Genomic DNA, 22,807 nt, shown 5'->3' with positions numbered 1-22,807 from the left:
AAAATTGCAATGCGACACATAGTGACCATAAAGTGAACTAAAAAAAATGGCTGCTGTGGGTGTACAAGGTTGAAAAAAATGTTAATATTTAAAGTATTCTAATGTTTAAGAAATATTTGTTAAGATTGTTGTTCATTATTTATCTTTTTATTGAAAAACTACTTAAAATTAAAACCGAAAAGTCACAATTTAAGTTTATATTTTTTTAAATTTGTACACCCATTTCGTCCATTTTTGGTGTAAAACACTAGCGACACCGAGCCCGCGGTGGTAATTTTCATTGCCAATACACTGTGATATAGCGGATTTCCAGTGACGTAATTCTTATTTTTAATAATGCTTCACTTTCACCATATTAGTAAAATTGTGAATTTTGACTAAATTTCTATGAAATTTGTCAGATTGGACTAAATGAAACAAAATTTATTATTTGGTACAATAATTATTAGTTTCTTTTTTAATCTATTAATATCGTAGGGGAAATTTTAGAGATTTTCTCCCAAGGGTGACGGGAAAATAAATACGGCACTGTGAAGAATTTCCAGTTTTACAGGTGTGCCAACTGAAATATGATGGCGGTAGTTTTTCGAATTAATCACTTTTACTTTTTACTTTTCGAGCATTTTTCTTTTAAATCGTTTAAATTCTTGTCAATAACTACTTTTGTTTTCAAAAATTACTGACTTAAAATAAAAGGGGGAAAACTCTCAACAAAGTTACAAGAAATTGTTTTTTAAAATCGATATTTCAAATAGACCGCTTTTCAGTTATTCAAGTAAATATCTGTGTTACCGACGAAACAATTTAGAATCAATTTCCAAATATACTACGTCATTCATTCTTTGACTGATTCGTTGCAAAGGAACATATTACGTCTTGTTTTGTTTTTACATTTAAAAAAAAGATCCAATTGTCCTGTGGAAAAAGGGGATTAAAATGAAGAGGATTCTAATCGCGTTATTCGCGATTATAGCTGGTAAGTAATTTTTGTTTTTGTTTCCTTCTTCTAACCTCTGGATTAATTTTGTTTTCGCTTTCGTATTCTCTTTGTTTAAGTTTTTAAACAAAAGGTTGTTAATGAACTACATTCATTCTTAATTGATTATTAATTATTAATTAATTAATTCTGATTATTAATTCTAATTAATAATTATTGGTAGTGAAAATTCACTGACATGAAAACTTGAATTTTTTTAACAAATATCTGTCTTGATTTTTTCAATAATTGTCTTAACTTTTTTTTATATGTTTAGATTTTGTAATAATATTTTGTTTTCATTGCGAAGAAAATGGTGTTTTTCTTGAGGAATCTGACACTTATTAATTTTTTTTATGTTTTATTAACTGCATTTGTCACCGGAAGCGTTGTGCATAATGGAGATGATTCAGAAAAGAGTTTTTCTCTGTTTCTCAGAAATTCCTCTGAAAATAAAATTACTCTTCATTGTTCACGACTTAAGAAAATTCTATTTTTTATTCACCTGGTTTTATTTTTTTATTTGTTTTTCTTTCTTTCGTTCTTTCTTTCTCTTTTTTCTGTACTGATCATTTAATAAATATTTTTATTTATTTACTGCATCTTTCCTAAGCTTTTACTTTCGAGAATAGTTTATATTATTCATTGAAGAGAGGATTGCGAGAAAGTCCAAAGTTCCTCAAGTTATCACATCTTTTAAAAATATAAAATGAAACTACGTTGAAAAATAAACTATTTTTAACTTTTTTTTCATTTATATATATATATATATGTACTATTTATATGTAGATATAGATATAAATTACTATGTTTTAAAAATAAAATTCTATACAAATTTTTTTCTTCGATTCATTTTTTTAAATAAATTTATTTTCTATATTTTCTATAAAAATATGTAAATAATTTACTGTAAATTTTTTTTTAATTTTCCAAATCCCCCGGAACTCGTTAATTTCTCAAACAAAAAAGTTTAATTTTCTTTTGTTTGATATATTCGTTGATGATTGAAAGCGGAGTATAAACATGATAACACACGAGTCATTGATAAGGAGAATAGTTTCTCGAAATGTGAGAGTATTTTTGAAACTCAATCTTGAGGAATTAAAAATGTCTCATTAAAGAAGATTATCTGTTTATTTATCAAGGGAATTTAGTTCATTTTCTTTCCTTTTCAAATTGAAAATTGAAAAATTTGAAATTGAAAATGATTTGTAAAATTCACCTGAAGGAGAGAAGAAAAGAATTTTTCGAAATTAATTTTTATGTGATTTTTGTTTTATACTTTTATTCTCTTTTTGTATATAAATTTGGTTCTCGTTTATGATTCTCGCCAAATTCGTTAAGTATTTAAAGTATTTTTTTTCTTTTTAAATATGAAACTTAAAATCGTATCGAGAGTAATAATTGAAAAATAATTTTTTTTCAGTTTCATCGGCTGCGGTGATAATTAAAGCCGAGGGACAAGAGACGCCTCATCTTTTGGGTTCAAAGGCATGCACATGGGGACCTTCCTATTGGTGTCAAAATCTCACGTAAGTAATTTTTTTAAAATAAAATTTAAATAAAAATAATTTTTTCTTAATTTTTTGTTGAATTCTTTCGTGAAATTGTTTTGAAAATAATTGAATTTTTGCAAAAAAATTTAATGTTTATAAAAATAATTGAATTCTTACGAAGAATGTTATTATTTATGTAAATAATTGAGTTCTTGAGAAGAATGTTATTAAAATTTTTGAAATTATTAAACAAGAATAATTAACTAGTAAATTAGTTAATAATAATTGAATTTTTTTTAAAGTTTGAGTCTGAAATTATTTAAAAATTCATATTTGGAAATAAAAAGTTTTATAATTTTGCATAATAATAATAATAATAATAATAATAATAATAATAATAATAATAATAATAATAAATATAAATATCACGTTCTGCACACGTAACATTTGATAGTTAATTAATAATTGATTTAATTAATTAATTGTTCCTTTCTTTCTAAAAATAGGACTTCGGCAGGATGTAAAGCGACGAAACATTGTGTGCAAAAGGAATGGATTAATTTGAAAGTTCCTGACGACACGGACAGTGTTTGTGGAATTTGCAAGGATATGGTGACACAGGCACGCGATCAATTGGAGAGCAATCAAACGCAACAGGATTTGAAAGATGTTTTCGAGGGTAGTTGTAAATTAATTCACATCAAGCCGATTGTTAAGGAGTGCATTAAACTCGCCGATGAATTTGTTCCCGATCTCGTTGAAACATTGGCATCGCAAATGGATCCATCGGTTGTTTGCACTGTCGCTGGTCTTTGCAATTCGGCTCATATCGATAAATTGCTTCTTGAATACAAAGGAGGCGACGCGCAATCGAAGGCAAATATTTTATTATTTAATTTCTCATTTTATCGCACATTTACTTTTTCTTTATTCTCCGTATTTTATTTATTTTCCATATTTTATTCTTTTTCGTATTTCATTTATTTTCCGTATTTTAATAAAATGGAAAATATGTTTAAAAATTCTGCAACGACTTCGAAAATATTTGATTTATTAATTTTTAGATAATTATTTAGTTTAATATTAAATTTATTTAGCAATTGAAAGATTTTTTTTTAAAAAAAGGTGGAGAAGAGACCGTTCGGCGATGACGAACTAGATCCAAATGATTGTTCTAAATGCTTCACGATTGCCAGTCATATGGAGAATAAATTTCAAACAACGTCAAGGGATAATTTCCTTCAAAATCTTTTACACTTTTGCGGTCAATTCAGTTCTTTCTCGGACGCGTGCTCTGCCATTGTTTTAACGCACTTTGAAACAATTTACGATCATTTGCAAAACAATTTCAAAGCTTCGAATATTTGCCATCTCTCCGGACAATGTAGCAGTAAATTCCATAAACATGATGACGAAACGGTAACGATTTTCAATCAATTTAAATTATTATTCTTACATTATTAAAATTATTAATTATTAATTTATTAAAGAATTTTTGCTTGAAGAATTGTATTTTTAATAATATATTTGTTACATTGTTTTTCAAATAGAGCTTGGACGTGGAAATTCGTCCATTGTCAAGTGTTGGAATGGTGGAAATTGGCGACGATTTGCCTTGCAAATTATGTGAGCAATTAGTTGGACATTTGAAAGAACTTTTGGTCGCTAATACAACCGAAGCTGAATTTAAAATGGTCCTCGATGGACTTTGCAAGCAGACTAATTCATTTTCTTCTGAAGTAAATATCTTTTTTACTATTTTTTTTTTACTCTTTTCAATACTATTTGTAATACTATTTTCATATTTTTTTTATTTTACATTTTCAGTGCCTATCGATTGTTGATCAATACTATCCAGAAATTTACACCTATTTAACAAAACATTTGGATGGCAATGAAGTGTGTGAAATGGCTGGTATTTGCCCTGCGCCCGGTAAAAATATTCAAGTAAGTGTTAAAAAAAGAGGAAGGAAATTTAAAAAATGTAGTATTTGGAAAAAATAACATTGGTACTTAAAAAAGTAAGTAATTTTTTCAAAAATTTAAAGAAAAAAATTGAAATTACAGAATGGACCGATTGCACCACTTTTGCCCGAAGTACCGAGAAAAATTGCTGAAAAAATGGTGTCACAACAACATCGTTCGGAAGCTGAAGAAATGCAATTGCCAATTGAGAGACATTTGCCATTCACTAGTTTAGGATTCCCACGAATGGACGTTGAGGGAAAAAGAACTTGTGCTTTTTGTGAAATGCTTTTACATTATGTGCAAGAAGTCCTCACGACTCCAAAAACGGAGGTAATTTTTCTTTGTAATTATCTTTTTTAATTAAAAAAAATATTGAATTTTAAAAAATACTTGATTTGAAAATATTTTGTTAAAATAAATAAAAAATGTCTTTTGTTTGTTTCTAAGGACGAAGTGAAGCAAGTTTTCGATAAGGTTTGCACAAAGTTGCCGACATCGATCAAAGATACCTGCGATGAATTTGTTAATACCTACGGCGACGCTATTGTTGCAATTCTCGTTCAAGAAATCGATCCAACGACGGTAAATATTATTTTCCTCTCTCTTATTACAATTTTCTTTCAATCTTTTTCTTCCACTCATAAGAGTTTTATATATTTACTTTTTAAGTAGTCAAAAATGATAATTTTTCCATTTTTCGTTTAAATGATTTCTAAAAATGTTATTTTCTATCTTATTTTCAAAAAAATGGTCATTTATATGTTTTGAAAAAATGTTAAAAATACTATTCTTAAATAATAAGAAGAAAAATATAATTTTTGGATAGTAAAAAGAAAAATACTATTTTTTTTAAATAGAAAAAAGAAAAAAGCTGTTTTTTAAAAATAAAAAGCAGGAGAATCTACAATTATTTTCTTTTTGTCTGCAGGTATGTCCGATGATTCATGTTTGCCCCTCACAAGAGCAAATGGATTTCTGGGAGAAAATCCCATCAGAAATGGTATTGAAATCTGACGTTAAAGAAAAACCAAGTTGTCCACTTTGTTTACTCGCTCTGGAACAAATTTACAATACTATTAAGAACAATAAAACCGAGGTGAGAAATTTCTACCACTTAATTCTTTACTTTTTTTTCTAAGCTGCTAAAGGAGATTGATTTTAATTTAAACAAATATTTTGTTTCAGGCCAACATTGAATATCAATTGAGTAAATTGTGCAATCATTTGCCAAAGAGTTTAGTCGATGAATGCAACGATTTGGTGAAAGGTTACAGTCGCGAACTTATCGAAATGTTGCTCGCCGATCTCACACCGCAAGAAGTTTGCACCTCTATTAAATTATGCGATCCCGCAAAACACGTTGGACCAACAATTCAAGTTGCGAACAATTTTTATCCACTCGATAAGGACGGACAAATTAGTAAGCGACAAGAATTTTATTCAACTTCTATTTTAATCATATCTCGCAATTTTTCGTTTACCACTCAATTTTTAAATTCTGTTGATATCATCAATTCATAAATATTCATAAATTCTATTATCAGGGTTGCCACAGGTCAGGGAGAAGTCAGTAATTTTAATTAAAACTACTGTCAAAAATTAAATTTTTAGAATTCTTAAGAAAATTCTGAATTTTTTGTGTCTTTTTTGTTTGCCTCATAGACTAAAAAAACTATCACGAATTCTAATACAAAACCTTAAAAAAAATTTTCTATTTCTGACAAGAATTAATTTTTTAATATTATTTAATTATTTCAAAAGTTTTCAATTAATCTTGGTAAATAACAAAATTCTTCACAGAAATTCAATTATTTTTAGAAATTTTAATAGAATTCTTTGCAAAATTCAATTATTTTCGTATAAATAACAATATTTATCAGAAGAATTCAATTATTTTCAAAACTAATAAAATTTTTCGTCAAGAATTCAATTATCTTTACAAATAGCAATATTTTTCGCCAAATATTCAATTATTCTCAAAAATTTTAATAAAATTCTTTGCAAAATTACAATTATTTTACAAAAGTTTTTCTCAATTCAATAATTTTCATAAAATTTATCAAATTCTACAAAAGTATTCAATTATCTTGATAAACAACAAATTTCTTCCAATAAAAATCAATTATTTTAAGGAATTTTAATAAAATTCTTTTCCACAAGAATTAAATTATTGTCAAAAATTTCAATAAAATTCTTGACAAAATTTCAATTACTTAAACAAAATTTAATAAAATTCTTCGCGCATAAATTCAATTATTTTCATAAATTATTATTTAAATTCTTCTCAGGAATTCAATTATTTAAAAAAAAATTTAATAAAATTCTTCAAAAATTTTTCCATTATTCTTAAAAATTGTTATAAAATTCTTTAATAATACCTAGGTAATAAATTTCAGTAAAATTTTAATTAAATTCCTTAAAAGAAATTAAATATTTTCAAATTTCTTAATAAAATTCTTTGTAAAAATTAAATTTTAAGAAACATTGAATTATTGAATAAATTATTTATAAAAATTTTTGTATTTAAATAATTGAATTCTCGTATGTATATAATTCTTTAATAAAAATTTATTTAAAAATGAATTTCAGTTAAAATTGTAGTCGGCAAAGTTATATTTTTGTGGTAACCCTGATTATGATTTAATTTAATTTATCTTATTTGAATTTTTCCAGAATTTAATTTATTTTAATTTACATATATTTTCTTTAGTGACAAACGAAATTCCAAATTTCCCGTTACATCCAATGAAAATGAAACCAGTGAAAGATGATGACGTTGAATGTGTAATTTGTGAATTCGCCATGCAATATTTGGAGAAAGCGTTGAGCGATAAAAATACAAAGGATGAAATTGAACACGTTGTTCATGTAGTTTGTAATCATTTACCGAAAACCGTTGCCAAGGAATGTAATCAATTTGTTGATAATTATGCGGACGTTGTAATTGATCTTCTATCGAAAGAAGTCAGTCCCAAGGAAGTTTGCTCAATGATTGGCCTCTGCAATTCCTCTGTTCAAGAATTTAAAAGTAAATTTCAAATTTAATTTTTTTTTAATTTAAAAGTAAAAATATTTTTTTCCTTTTAAAACTCCTTTTTATTACAGTGAATAAAATATTTTTAAAAAAATAACTTACATTTTTTTCGTCTCTTTCATTTTCGCTATTTTATTTTTTTCCATTTCTTTTTACTCATTTTCATTTATTACAAAAAAATTATTACAAATTATTTTGAGTAATAAATTGAGAAATTGAATTTTTTTTATTTTAGAATCAGTTGCCGAGTGTGCTCTCTGTCAGGATATTGAATCGAATATTTACAAGAAAGTTGGCGACACAAAAGATCCAGAAGAAATTGAGGCAATTATTTCCAGAGTCTGTAAATATATACCAGCAATTTATGAACACAAGGTGAATTGAATAATTTTTTTCTGAAAAAAATGCTTTAAAAAAAAGCAAAAAATGTAAATAATAAATATTTTTCATACAGTGCACGATGATGATGGAAATATACGAACAAAGTATAAATAATATAATGAACAAATTCGAGGAATCGCCAAATATTTGCAGTAAACTTGCTCTATGTTCAGCAAACGATTATATGATGTTGAAAGATAATCGTCGAGAGAGACGTGATGCAAATGAAGATAAAATACATCCTTGCACATGGGGCTTAGGCTATTTATGCGCCAACGAAGTTGCAGGAAAGAAATGCAATGTAAATCACAAATAATCATTTTTTTCTCCTATTTCTTTTCTTTCTATTAGACTTGTTTCTCTCTAGTTAAACTTTTTTTTTCTCTCTTTACTGTTTTATTTTAATCAAAATTATTTTTTAGGTTAGTGATATACAATGCAAAAACTATAAAGAGATCTCTGAGAATGGTTTGAAAACGAAATTATCAAATACTCAAAAATCTGCAGAAACCCTGTAATGTGCGATCACATTTTTAGATCAAAGCAAAAAATATAGATCAAATATTAATATAATTTTTGATACCGAACAAAAGCGAAAATGAAGCAAGTTTTTCAAATTTTGAAAAAAAAAAGAAATAGAAAATAATTTGAAAACTTTTGCAATTCTATGTATAACAATATACTTAATTAAAACGAAAAAAATTGTATTGTTTATAAAATATTAACATTTAATGTATAAGAAAAATGTTATAAAAATTTTAACTTTATAGACTTCGATTTAAATTAAGTTCTCTTCCAATTTTTTCTTATAATTTGTATACCAAAAAAAAAAGAAAAGAAAAAAGAGCTCTATCAGTTGAATAGAAAATTTAAGAATGGTAATTGGAATAATTTCTCTCTATTATTATATGTTACTTAATTTTTTTTAATGCTGAATACTCAGTGAAAAAAATTTACTTTCTATTTTAGTAATGTAAGTTTTCTGTGATAATGAATAAAATAAAATTTCCTTAAAATGTAACTTTTTATTCTCTCATTTCTTTCTCAGCGTAATTACGTTATTTTGTTTTTGCAATTATTTTTGTATTTTTCGTATAAAAATAATTTATTAATAATGTTTCTAATTAGTAAATTTTAGAAAATAGGAACCAAAAATAATTTAAATAAAAATTTACCTTAAAAAAATTATTTGCACTTTAATTTAAAAATATTAATAAAAAAAATCTTGATTAATTTTCAAATTTTACTTTACGATATCGATTCTTATTTCTCTGAAGAAACAAAAAAAGCATTTTTTCGCTAACTTAAATATTTTTAATAGAAACAAACAACTATTATTATAAACAATTTACAGGTGATCTTTTTATTGTATAATTAATCTTTTTAAATAATTTTCAATTAGGGAAATTCGTTTTTACAGCATCATTAATTAGTGTTCTCAAATATTTTACATGATTCAATACTTTTTGATCGAATGCAAAATTTCTATAAGAAATTGGAATAACGTGATAGCCCAATAAATTCAAAAGTGAATTTTGAAATTGTATTTGTCCTATAACTTTTTCATCGCCTCGACAATAATCATAGTAAGTCAATGATTGTACAGCCAATCTATAAGAAGAAAAAGTATTTTTAGTTCAAGTTCAATAACAAATTTAAAAAATTTGTTAAAATTTTATACTAATAATAATTAATTTACTTCATATTATATATAAGAAATTGAAAAGAAATATATTATGAAAATAATTACTTTAGTGATTTTTTCTCCGTCGATCCAATTTGAGAAATAAGTATCGGTTTACTATTTTTATCGACATATAATTCAGCATCTAGAAAAAACATATTTTACTTTTAAAATTATTTCTTAGAAATTAATCTATCTGACAAATTAACTATAATTTGAAGAAAACAGTTTTGTAACATATTTAAAAAATCATAAAATAAATAAAAGATTATTTTCCTAATGTAAAATGATTTACCTAGTTTCCTAACGTAATTAATTAATTTTACAAAATTGCCAATTATGATATGTAAGAGGCATTCCATTTCAAATCGTTCCACCGACAAAAAACAATCGCAAGGAGAGCGATTTTCTAATAAATATAATTATTTAAAAATTTAATTATTTGTAACATATTATACACTGAATCGAAAGAGAATTTCATGAACTTTATAATGCTATTTTTATTTTTTAAAATTTTTCTCAATTTCGTAGAGAAATTCCTGTTTGAAAGTTTAAACTCTTAATATCTCAAAACACCCCCCCGTCGATTTTTATCAAAATTATATGAAAATAAAGCTTAACTTTTCTAGTTTCCATTCCCGTATAATATATTATGGACATTTAATGGGATTAATAGAAAAAAAATTGTTTAAAAAATGTGTTTTTGAAAAATTTGACAAATGGTACGAAGTTGAAGGTTAGTTAGGATTCAACTTCGTACCATTTGTCAAATTTTTCAAAAACACATTTTTTAAACAATTTTTTTTCTATTAATCCCATTAAATGTCCATAATATATTATACGGGAATGGAAACTAGAAAAGTTAAGCTTTATTTTCATATAATTTTGATAAAAATCGACGGGGGGGTGTTTTGAGATATTAAGAGTTTAAACTTTCAAACAGGAATTTCTCTACGAAATTGAGAAAAATTTTAAAAAATAAAAATAGCATTATAAAGTTCATGAAATTCTCTTTCGATTCAGTGTATAATATGTTACAAATAATTAAATTTTTAAATAATTATATTTATTAGAAAATCGCTCTCCTTGCGATTGTTTTTTGTCGGTGGAACGATTTGAAATGGAATGCCCCGTAAATAAAATACAAAAAGATATTAATAGGTATTTTATTTCCATCAGTTTCTTACCTATGGAAAATCCCAGATTTGTATTAACGTCCATTTTTAAACAACCAGCGGAAGGTAAAAATGCAAACAATGCTGTTACGATGCGTTTAACAAATTCCTGTTGATCACGATTCTTTTCTAAAGTTACTTCATATATTAATGAATTCGAATTTAAAAGTTGATCTGAAAGAGATAATTAATTAAAAATTTAATAAATTAGAAAAGAAAGAATATATTTTCCTAATTAATAATAATTTAATAGTTCATTTCCTCTGAATTAGTATTTACAACTTAAATAATTACCTTCGTTTTTTTTAAATAACAATTTCGCGCAAGCATTAATATTTAAAATTTTCCTCTTCTTTGATTCCGTAATTGTCGTCACAACTGTAAAAAGAAGTAATAAAAATATAAAAATAATAAAAACTAAAATATAATAATATATATAAAAAATTTCTTTCTTTTAATTTGAAAAAGAAACTTGTAGAGTATAATTTTTAAATTCAAAAAGAAGAATTTTTTTCTAAACAAACAAACCTGCTAATTTTCCAAGAAATTCAGGATTCAATACTGACATTACTTGAGCCTCTTGAGCTTGATTTAAAACAACCAATGCCCAAACAACATCCAACCATTCAGACGCTCCTGCCATTTCAATTTCCGTAAGTTGACTCGTAAACGCCTAAAAAAGAGAATTATTATTTGTTCTTCCGATATAAAAAATGTTTTCTACTGAAAATTAGCAAAATAAAATAAAAAAAACAAATTTATCAATTTACAATTAAAATGAAACTTTTTTCAAATTTAAAAAAAAAACACATTTTAAAGGATTTAAACTGAAAATAACTAAAAAAGAAAGAAAGAAAATTAAAATAAAAACCTGAAATTCTTGTAGATTTCTGGTTGGTGTAAAGCCAACGACTGCTAAAGTTACAAGAAAGGAACAAATATATTGTGGCTTTATTCCTGTATGATTCTTCAATATCCACCTTGTTAGTGTCATTAAAAGTTCTTCGTTTCTATACCTCAATAATCCAATTGACTTTAAAATCGAACCAATAACTGCTGAATTTTGTCCCCTTATTTTCGGTATTTTATCAATTAAAGTTGGAAGAATTTTTTTCATCAAAGCCTGAAAATTAAATTATAGAGAAAATCTACATTTTAATAATCGTAATATTCCGGTAATTTGTTCGTAGTTTAATTTAAGTTGTTTTTGTTTGCTTTTTTGCTTCCTAATTTCTTTTGATAATTTTTCCCTTTGTTTGAATTTTAAAATTAATAAAATTCTAATTTAATGCTTTGAAGATAAAAAATACGAAAAAATAATCAAACCAAATTGTTGGCAATTAAAAATATTTCTATTATATTATTTCTTTTATAATTTTCAATTTCAATTAATTGAATTCTAATAAAGAAATGTATTTCAAAATAATTAAATTTCTTGTGAAGAATGCTATAATTAACATTTTTTTAAATAACTCAATTTTTCGAAAAAACGTGAAAGTTGTGAAAATAATTGAAATCTTGGTAAGAATTTTATTGAAATTGTATAAAAAATAAGTGAATTCTTATACAGAATTTTACCAAAATTCTTTAAAATAACTTGAATTTCTGCGCAAAACTTTATTATTTATGAAGATAATTGAATTTTTAACAGAAATTTTATTAAAATTTTTGAAAATAATTGAATTTTGTTATTTATCAAGATTATTGATTATTATTATTAAAATTTTTAAAAATAATTGATTTCCTGGCAAGAATATTATTATTTATCAAAATAATTGAATTCTTTGGAAAAATTTTTTTGAAATTTTTGCAATTTTTGAAAATAATTGAATTTTTGCGAAGAATTTTACTACATATTTTCAAAAATCATTGAATTATTCTTTAAAGTAATTAAATTTTCTGTAAAGAATTTTATTAAATATGAAAATAATTCAATTCTCATAAATAATTTTAATCAAACTTTCTTAAAATTATTGAATTGCAGGAGCAACGAATTTTATTATTTAGGAAAATAATTGAATGTTTTCTAAGAATTTAATTAATTTTTTTCTTATAAAGAATTTTATTGCAAATTTTCAAAATAAAAAATTTTTTGCTTTAAATTTCATTAAAATTATTTAAAATAATTCAATTCCTGTAAAAAAAATTTATAAGTTATAAAAATAATTGTAATCTTGCTAAGAATTTTACTAAAACTTTCAAAAATAATTGAATTTTTTAAAAGAATTTTGATATTTATGAAGATACCTAATTGATTTTTATTTTAATTTTGTATCTGAATTTATTTCTAAATTGAAATTAATATTTGAAAAGAAAAAATTGATTTTAATTTTGCATAATACCTAATAGTAGATAATAAAAATGATCATAATTTATAGTTACCTCATCATAAAAATTTAAAATAGACATATTATACAAAATATCCGATGCACATTTAATATGCATTGATTCATTACTATTAACTATCCGTTCTGTTAGTGCTTGCAAAACTGGCATAATTCTCGATTTGAAGAGACCCAATTTTGTCAGAATCTAGAAAGAAAAAAAGAGAGAAAATTAATTAAATATTTATCTTAAATAAAAAAATAGAAAACTACACAATTTTTACTATTTTCAATTACATAATTTTCAAAATAATGTAGAATTTCCAAAAAGAATTAAAAAAATGAAACCAACCTGTACGGATTCTTGAATTGAAAGATCTGGTTTTTCAATCATGTTATGTATTTCATTAATGTCGAATAAAAATCCTAAATTTTTATTACGAAAGTTTTGCGTTTTCACTTGTATGTCAGAATTTTTCACTTCTTGCGATGAATTAACAAATAAATATTGACATAAACTTTTATACCTTGTATCTGATTCAAAATCGGCAACTTTTGCTTTACCCGATTTCACAAGTATTGAAAGTTGTGATATTATTTTTAACGAAAATTCCGAATTTAATGATGACATATTAACTGTTGATAATAATTTTTCAACTTCATTTTCTTCAATTTTCGTAAAATATTTCGATACATTTAAATCGGATATTTTCACATTTTTCTTTTCAAATGTTTTCCTCTTATTCGTTTCGGAAGGAATTTTCTTCTTATTCTACACAAAATATTATAAAGTTAAGAGAAATTTAATTATAAAACACTTTGAAAAATACGAAAGTACGAATAAACTTAACCTCTAAAAATATGTTTATGAAATTATTATTGTTCAAAACGGAAGGAAAATATTTTTGATTCGTTTTGATATATACTTATACTTAAAAAAGAAGAAAGACAGGAGAATGAAAATATTAATATTATTTGAAATTTACTTCATCGGACGATATTTTTGATTTCTCGTCAAGTTGTTCCACTTGGGGGTTAGAAATTGTTGAGTAAGCTGTCACTGTTTGAGTTGCACACCACAAAGGCAATCTGGTATTATGTCTAACTGATAAATTAATAAAAATCCCACTAAATTGCAACATTGTCTTTATACTGAAAATTATTTATATAATTATTATTTAATCGAAAAATTACAAGATAATCACTATTATACTAAAGCAGCATGAACATAGTAATTACCTACTTTCTTTATAACCTAACCGTTAGTTTTTCCTGACAAGTTTAACAATTCACCGACAAGTTGACACATTCATTAATCAAATATCAACAAATACTTATCGGCCATTAATTGATTTCAAATAAATAAACGAAATTCGGAACACAAAAAAATTTTCAAATGCATCGTGTATGCAATAATTGAGCAGACGAATTTTGACGAAAAGGGAAATGTTTTCCGAAATCCAAATTGTGGATCGACCTTTAACCCAGTTTTGCTAACGTGGGAATCGAGCTTTAAATACTTCTCCCAATTTTTCCAAAGTTGGCAATACTGAACATTTCAGATTTCTAAATTTAACCTCATGCTTTACATTTATATTTATAAATTCATAAAATAAAAGTAGTGCCTAGTAATGTTAATTAAAAATTAAATGTTAATTAATAAAATCTAATAGCTGATCGACTTCTTTTCTTTCATTCACACAAGAAAAGTAGAAAAAAGTGATTCGAGATAAAAAAAGTATAAAATGATAATTCACGTGTTTTCACTTTTTCGTCGCGCGCATCGATAGCAGACAAAATTTGTGATTAAAGATAAAAAAACCCCCCTTGAAAAGACTCAAGACTTCCGCACTTTATAACAAAAAAAAAAAAAATTTTTGTTTAGTCTTCAGTTGTTCAAAAGAAGAAGTTGACTGAGTAGAATAATAACCGGAAAAAAATGCCTAACATTATAAATGATATTAAGTTAGATTTTAAGGACGTGTTACTTCGCCCTAAAAGAAGTACATTAAAAAGCAGATCCGATGTGAGTAATTTTATTCTTTTTGATTTTACAAATTAGTACTGGCTATTTGTCTATACAAGAGGCCATTAAAACAAAAGAAGAAGAAGAAGATTTTACTAATTATTCTATAATTTTTTTCTTGTACGAAATATTTTTCCTCTTTTTATTTTTTAATCTTGAATTAAAAGAAGTTTAAAGTAGTTTGGAAAACGTTCCTTAGAATTGAAATTGACTTTAATAGATTTTTATTTATCGTAACGAATACTTATTTGATCCTTATTTCGGAATTTCACTTAAAATATTCGTATTAATGTACTTATAATCAATAACTGAAAACTATTTTTGTTCCTTATCTAAAAATACTTTCCAGGAAGAAATGAAATAATTTCAAATTCTTTTTTTAACTTTGGATTTTAATTTCGTTATTTAATAATTTTATAATAGAAAAAAGGATATTAAATCTATTATTTTTAAAAGTGAACATTTTTTTAGTAAAAAATCTATTTTTGGTAATAAATCTTGAAAAATTAAAAAAAAATTGAAAATTTTTGGAATTTAATTATTTAAGGAAAATTATATTTCTAATGAATTTCTAATTTATAATTTCTAATGTTTATAATAAATAATAATTTATTAATTAAACAATATAAACAGGAAGTATTGTGTTCAATTTACGTGCACTTGACTTTTATTTAGTGCACTGTCTAAAAATATCCTTCAGCTATTTCACTTTCAAGGTTCTTAATTTGTATGATCGATAAGATAAAAATCTGAAACAAAGTACTTTTTTCTGATTATTATTAATGAAAGCAAATGGAATAAATTTACAAGATTGCATAATTTCTTTCTTTTTTTAATGCAATTATTTTTTTCACAGATATAAATAAAATTATTATTTAATATTATATCGAGTCTCGAAACAAAGTAAATAAAATTTCATGGAAAATTACAAAATTTCTTTCTTTTTTTAATGAAATTATTTTTAAAATAATATCTCTAGAAACGAAATAAACAAAATTTCATGGAAAATGAATTGTTTTCGAAATATTATGTATAAGTATTTGCCAATGAAATTGTGTTTAGAAATGGAATTTCATGAATATTTTTTGTGCAGGTGGATTTGTTCAGAGAAATTACGTTTCGAAATTCGAAACAAACGTACAAGGGAATTCCGTTGATGGCATCGAATATGGACACAGTCGGAACTTTCGAAATGGCCAAAGTTTTGGCAAAGGTATAATTGGAAAATTAAGAAAAAAAATATTTTTTCGTTCAACTCGAAAAGAATTCTTTAAAATTGAATAAATTACAAAAAAGAGAATTTGAGTCATTAAATTGATTTTAATTTTCTTTTCCAGCACGGACTCTTCACGACTTTACATAAATATTACACTGGAGAAGAGTGGAAAGAATTTGCCGATAAACATCCCGATTGTATTAAATATACTGCCGCTAGTTCAGGAATTGGTAATGAAGATTTCGATCGTTTGACTAGTGTTTTGGATGCAGTGCCAGCAATTTCATTTATTTGCATCGACGTCGCTAATGGATATTCACAACATTTTGTCGAATACGTGAAGAAAATAAGGGCGAAATTTCCTAATCACACGATAATAGTAAGAATATAATAAATATAATAAAATAAGAATAAAATTAAAGAGAAAATTAATTTCTTTTACAATTCTTTTCTTAGGCAGGAAACGTCGTCACTGGAGAAATGGTAGAAGAATTAATTCTCTCAGGAGCAGATGTAATTAAGGTTGGAATTGGTCCTGGATCAGTTTGCACGACACGAATGAAAACTGGCGTTGGATATCCACAATTAAGTGCTGTAATTGAATGTGCTGATGCTGCTCATGGATTGAAAGGTCACATTATTTCTGTAAGTTTTATTTCTCCTTTAATTTTCCTTTTTCTATTTTTTTTTATTGAAAATAAAATAAACAAAAATCAATCCATGTTATTTTTTTTTATCTTTAATCGTAAAGACAGAAAAAATATAGTTAAAAATATTCTTCTTATCATATATACATATTTTTTTAATTAATATTAGAATTGTTTAATAATTACATTCTGAAATTGAAAGCTATTTTTAAATTCTGGCAAAATTAAAAACTTTAATGACATTTAAATTATAGTTTTCATAAAATTTGATAAAATTCCTGTATAGGTAGTGGAAGTTTGATAAACAGAAATAAAAAAAAATTCCGATCATTAACTTCCATTAGTTTAAATGCTTTTAAATTAATAGCATTTTTAGCTTTTATTAAAAAAACCTTGACTTTTCAATTTCTATTCATTATTCAACTAAAAAATTATTTTGCTTTTTTATTACTGTTTTTATAAATTGTTATTAATATTATTATTAATTTATTGTAAAATTCAAATATTAATTTCAAATTAAAAATGAAAAAAAATTCAATTATTAACTAATTTACTAATTATTTTAAAGAATTTAAATAAAATTCATCGGAGAAATTCAAATACTTTGGAATATTTTGATAAAATTATTTACGAGAATTGAATTTTTTTCATAATTAATAAAATTCTTCGTAGAAATTTTAATTATTTTCGAAAATAGTAAAATTCTTTGCAGAAATTCAATTATTTTTTTAGCAATGAAATAATAATACTCTTTACAGGAAATCAATTATTTTTAAAAATTTTAATAAGATTCTTAAAAAGAATTCAATTATCATCATAAATATCAAAATTCAATTATTTTCATAAATAATAAAGTTTTGCGCAGGAATTCAATTATTTTAAAGAATTTTAATGAAATTCTTCGCAATAATTTTATTATTTTGGAAAATTTCAATAAAATTCTTTATACAGGGTGTCTAACAAATTAGAAATATAAAATTCCCGGGGTTTTACCGGTTTTTTCCCGGATTCCCGGTTCGCTAGACACCCTGTTTATAAGAATTCATTTGTTTCAGATTCAAAACTATAAAAGAAATAAATGAGAAATAATAGATGTTGTGAATTATTTTTAATTGACAACAATTTGATTTAATTAACTTTTCATATTTATTTAATCTTAAAAGCATTAAATTAGAATGGCATTGATTTAAAAATTTGAAACATTAAAAAGAAAAATTATCAAAAGAATTAAGAAACAAAAAGCAAAATAATATATTAAAATTATTATAATTATTTTATTTAATTTTGTAGAATTTAAAAGTTTAAGCTTTATAATTTTTTGTAAATTGCATTTCTTAAATTTGTTTTTATCATTTTCTTTTATTTTTTTTCAATATTTAAGGTACTTACTACACTTTAGAATTTAAAAATTTTTATTTTTTTTTTTATTGTATTTTTTAACTCCTTGTGACTTCAGAAAACACCTCCTCAAGTATTTAGGGTCAATTGGGGTAAATGTAAACGGAATATCTATTTTTCACCAAAAACATTAGTTTTTTTTGTTAAAAGGTAAAACGGACGGATTTTTTTTGCATCAACTTGTTACTAGAGTTCCCTAGAAAAATTTGATGAGGTTCAAAAAAATATTGATGCACCTGAATCGCCTAAAACTGACTGTTTACATTTACCCCGAGATTTTGAAATTTTCCTAAAATTCGGGGTAAATGTAAACACCACTGTAGTTAAGCGAGGTTTAAGAAAAAAGTTTTTTCAAGTATACTACTATTTTAAGGGATGGAAAAACTGAAAAAAAATTCTTCGTAGATGTATAGTAAATCAACCAGTTGACAGATAATGTATCATATAAATAAACAATCAACCATTACAAAATTAGTAATGTAAAAACTTGAATAACTTGAACAAATTTTAATAGATTTTCATTCAACTTGGTAAAAAGAAGTTTTTAAGGTTGCTGAATAAGAATCTAAAATCGAATTTTTAAATTTCAAAATGGTGGATCCAATATGTCGGATGAACCTAAAAATAATATTTTTAAAAGTTGATCAAATTTGCTTGAATCTGGCTACTGGGGGGTTTTTGAGGTCGCTGAATACGAATTTGAAGTCAAATTTTAATTTTTCAAAATGGCAGATGAACCTAAAAATATTTTTAAAAATTGATCAAATTTTCAAAAAAAAATTTTTTTTTTTTTATCAAATTTTTTTTTTCAAAGAGGACCTAATTTCCTTATCTATGTAATTTTACATTGACAAATTAATGAAATTGTGAAATAGAAGCAAATTTATTCAATTTTTTTCTTTTAAAATGTAGTTCAAGTTCTGTTTACATTTACCCCGAGTTTTCTAATTCTCAGGGTAAATGTAAACACTTAATTATTTTTTAGGTAAATTGACGAAAATCAAAAATCAAAGTCAATTTTTGTTAGGGCATTAATAAGGAAGAATGACATATTTTTGTTTGATTTTTAAATTTATTTTTATGCAAATGCGAGACAAAATACTGAAACAGTAAAACTTTGATTTTCAATCTTTTTTGCATTAAAAGATAACTTACACTATGGCATTGCCAATTGTCAAAATAAAATATTGTCAATTCTCAGAACATCTTGTAGGTGAGCTGAGGTAAAAATATTGACGTCGTACTTATTTTTAAATTTGTAAATTTAGCTGAAACATCTACTGTTTACATTTACCCCTTGTTTACATTTACCCCAAATGACCCTATAACCAATTGTAAAAAATAAAAGTAAATTTTTCAAAAAATATTCAATTAATGTAAAAAGTCATTGACAAATTAAGTAAGTCTTTAAGGGGTTGGTGGGGTTTTTAATTTAGTTGATTTTTCATTATTGGTGGTGGATTTCTATGCAAGAAACCTTCCTTTTTAAAAAGCAATTTGGATTTTTTGTTTCCGATTTGTCAATCTTGAGATAAACTGTCCGCAATTGGACAATTAACTTTTTGGAGTTTCGATCTGAATGCTGTCTGCAGATTATGATATTAAATAAAAATTAAAAACAAACCATTATTTTTAGTCTCCAAATATGAACTAATATAGGCAAAAAAGTTTTTTAAATATTTATAATAAAAGACCTAAGAAAAAAAATTTTTTAATTTGGTCTTTTAAGAGCCTTCTAAATTGTAGTTGTACCTTAAATTATCGTATTGGAAAAAAACTTGAGGGACATTCAAGTAATTTTTCTACAATATTGAATCAGAATATTTATAAAGATCTTGTATTAATAATCAGAAAATACATATTTTTTTATTTATTTTTTTCCAATCTTATCAAATATGATTCATTGACACATTTTTATTGCGAAAAGAATTTTCGCAATAAAAGAATTTTTTTTGAAATCTTTGCTAATGCAATTTTGTTTAAATAAAATTTTTTTTATTCTATTCATTTTAGTAATTGAATTATTTCTTTTAGTTTAAAAATCAAAAATACTTTTTAATTTTAGAATAGAATGTTTTGAAATTTTTTTATTTAAATACATTAATTTTATTTATTTTTCTCCTATGTAAGATCGTTTATATTGTGAATAAATTCTGATTGTTATTATTATACAAAAATAATTGATCATTAAATGTTCGGGGTAATTTTTTTTTGTGTAAATAAAACTTTGAGATTAACGATCACTTTGAGTCAATTCGACTCGGAGTAAATAAAACTATCGAGTGATTAAGTCGAAAAATTACATTAAATTTTTTTTTGTTTACTTTCAATTTTAGAAAAAGTGAATAATATTCGTTTGATTTTTTTTAAGGATGGAGGCTGCATATGTCCGGGTGATTTAGCCAAAGCTTTTGGAGCCGGAGCCGATTTTGTCATGGCTGGTGGTATGTTCGCTGGACACGACGAATGTGGTGGCGAAATAATAGAAAAAAATGGAGAAAAAATTAAACTTTTTTACGGAATGGCATCAAATACCGCAATGAGGAAACACGCCGGTGGTGTTGCTGATTACAGGTAAGAAAAACAAATTCTATCTTTATTTATTTGTTATTCTTTTCTAAATTTTTTATTATTATTATTATTATTATTATTATTACTATTTTTATTTGAAAACAAATTTTATATAAATAAGTAAAATAATGAATTACTTTTTAAATTTGCATAATCATTTTGGATAAATTTAAATGATTTGTTCGAATTAAATTTAAAATAATGAAATTTCAGATCCTCGGAGGGAAAAACAGTGGAGATTCCTTACCGAGGAGCAGTCGAGAATACAGTATTAGATATGTTGGGCGGTTTACGTTCAGCTTGTACTTACACGGGAGCCGAGAGACTTCGGGAATTACCTCGTCGTGCAACTTTTATTCGTTGCACACAACAACTTAATAATATTTACGGTCCTCCAATGTGAATTGAGTTTTTTCTTTTTTCTCTTTTTATTAAATAATTCGTCGTCAAGTCAATTTAGATTTTTTTTTTTTTTTGTCAAAATGAATTATTTAAAGAATCGAGCTTGCATATTGCAATTTATGGTGTTTGTGAATGAATGTGATGAAACTTATGCTAAGAAAATTTCTTTAAAGTTTAAATATCTTTCTATTGAGAAATCGATTTGAATTACGCTTTTTGTCAATAAGTTTTTTGATACTAGTTTTATTTGATAAAACTGGTTTTTTTTTTGATAAAACTAGTTTTTTCAGTTTAGAAAAGCTAATTTCAATTTAGAAGCATTTGTGCTTCCATGGCGCAATTTAATTCTCGAAAAAAGAAAAGAAAGCTGTGAATCACGTCAAATATTTTTAATATTCTAGTATAATTGTCAATTTGTTGAAAAAAAAGGTGCTTTGTTATATATACGAAATAATAATCAAGTGCTTTATTGTGCGAATTCAACATTTTACGTTGAATGAAAATTAATGATAATTGTCAAGTTTATTGTAAATTTCTTAACGTTGTCAATTAACTTTATCTCTTATTTTATTTTTTTTCAATTTTTATTACTAAAGTACTTAATTTACTGATTTTTAAAGTCACAAAATTAGTAGTTTTTCCAAATATTACATATTTATAACTAACAATAATTTGTAGTAGAGAAATTTTTACTAATTCAATTAGTTTTCAATTTCAATTAATTCAACTAATTTAATTATTTGAAAACTGAAAAATTAAATTTAAATCTTTTTTCGTCATTATTGAATGAAAAAGAATTAAAACAAATTAAAGAAGGCGAACGTACATTATTACTAAACGCAAATAGGAATTGATTTCAGTTATATTGAAACTAATGAAATGTGTATGAAATTTAATAATTTAATTAATAATAATTAATAATGTATTTATGATCTCAAACTGAGTATTATTCATTGAAGCAAATGCTGCACATTGTACAATGTTAAAACCAAAAAGAAAAAGTTAAAAAAAAAAAAAAAAATAGGGAAGGATTTGGGTATAGTTCACTTTGTAATCTCGAAAGGATTATATAAAATTATTTTTAAACACTAGAAATGTTTCTCAATTTTTCACCGAAAGCCCTGAAAACATAATATAGTTTTAAAAATAAAAATCAACAAAATTATCTGGAGGGAAAATGTAAGTAATTATAATTTTCTTTCTTAATGAATTTTAATACAGGGTTGCTATGCAACCTGAAAACCTGGAAAAGTCAGAGAATTTTGATCAAAATCCTGGAAAATTGTTTTTTTTTAAATAAAGTTATTGTGTTTATTCTTGAAATCTAATTTCACTTAAATATTTCAAAATTAATTCAATTTTACCAGGTATATTTATCATAAAAATATCTCGAAATGGATTGATAGACTTTAAAAAATTCTCAGAAAAAAATTTTTTTTTGACTTTTTTCTAAAAAAATTTTTTTAAGTTGGTTATTGAAGTTAATATATAATAAAATCTTATTCTTTG

The 22,807-nt window shown here is 24.4% G+C and overlaps 3 protein-coding genes across 4 annotated transcripts; 2 read left to right on the top strand and 1 right to left on the bottom strand.

Annotated features, from left to right (window-relative positions):
* Window positions 1-817: 817 nt before the first annotated feature.
* Window positions 818-8,876, top strand: LOC122498736 (prosaposin). The gene is made up of 14 exons (XM_043606623.1): window positions 818-976; window positions 2,403-2,508; window positions 2,979-3,348; window positions 3,598-3,891; window positions 4,023-4,211; window positions 4,300-4,419; window positions 4,540-4,770; window positions 4,888-5,022; window positions 5,369-5,536; window positions 5,626-5,860; window positions 7,151-7,468; window positions 7,710-7,849; window positions 7,929-8,156; window positions 8,278-8,876. Exons 1-14 carry the CDS (start codon window positions 937-939, stop codon window positions 8,371-8,373), a joined length of 2,670 nt encoding a protein of 889 aa, XP_043462558.1. The 5' UTR covers window positions 818-936; the 3' UTR covers window positions 8,374-8,876.
* Window positions 8,877-9,189: 313 nt separating this feature from the next.
* LOC122498734 (FAST kinase domain-containing protein 4) lies at window positions 9,190-14,488 on the bottom strand. 2 transcript variants are annotated; one of them, XM_043606621.1, is made up of 10 exons: window positions 14,278-14,488; window positions 14,025-14,190; window positions 13,391-13,810; window positions 13,097-13,246; window positions 11,586-11,837; window positions 11,243-11,387; window positions 11,009-11,092; window positions 10,727-10,888; window positions 9,606-9,684; window positions 9,190-9,466 (listed from the first exon to the last, which is right to left on the bottom strand). In XM_043606621.1, the coding sequence occupies exons 2-10, from the start codon at window positions 14,178-14,180 to the stop codon at window positions 9,250-9,252; spliced, it is 1,665 nt and encodes a 554-aa protein (XP_043462556.1). In that variant the 5' UTR covers window positions 14,181-14,190; window positions 14,278-14,488; the 3' UTR covers window positions 9,190-9,249. The 2 variants fall into 2 exon arrangements, with proteins under 2 accessions (XP_043462556.1, XP_043462555.1); XM_043606620.1 differs by having other exon boundaries at window positions 14,282-14,487.
* A 219-nt stretch (window positions 14,489-14,707) lies between these two features.
* LOC122498735 (GMP reductase 1-like) lies at window positions 14,708-22,389 on the top strand. Its single transcript, XM_043606622.1, has 6 exons — window positions 14,708-15,064; window positions 16,158-16,277; window positions 16,402-16,659; window positions 16,737-16,925; window positions 20,697-20,899; window positions 21,110-22,389. Exons 1-6 carry the CDS (start codon window positions 14,978-14,980, stop codon window positions 21,297-21,299), a joined length of 1,047 nt encoding a protein of 348 aa, XP_043462557.1. The 5' UTR covers window positions 14,708-14,977; the 3' UTR covers window positions 21,300-22,389.
* Window positions 22,390-22,807: the final 418 nt, after the last annotated feature.

Source organism: Leptopilina heterotoma, unplaced genomic scaffold (assembly GCF_015476425.1).
Source record: "Leptopilina heterotoma isolate Lh14 unplaced genomic scaffold, ASM1547642v1 Lhet_158, whole genome shotgun sequence".
Taxonomy (NCBI): Eukaryota; Metazoa; Arthropoda; class Insecta; order Hymenoptera; family Figitidae; genus Leptopilina; species Leptopilina heterotoma.
The sequence above is the reverse complement of the archived record's forward strand: the minus strand, read 5'-3'. Positions and strand labels throughout refer to the sequence as shown.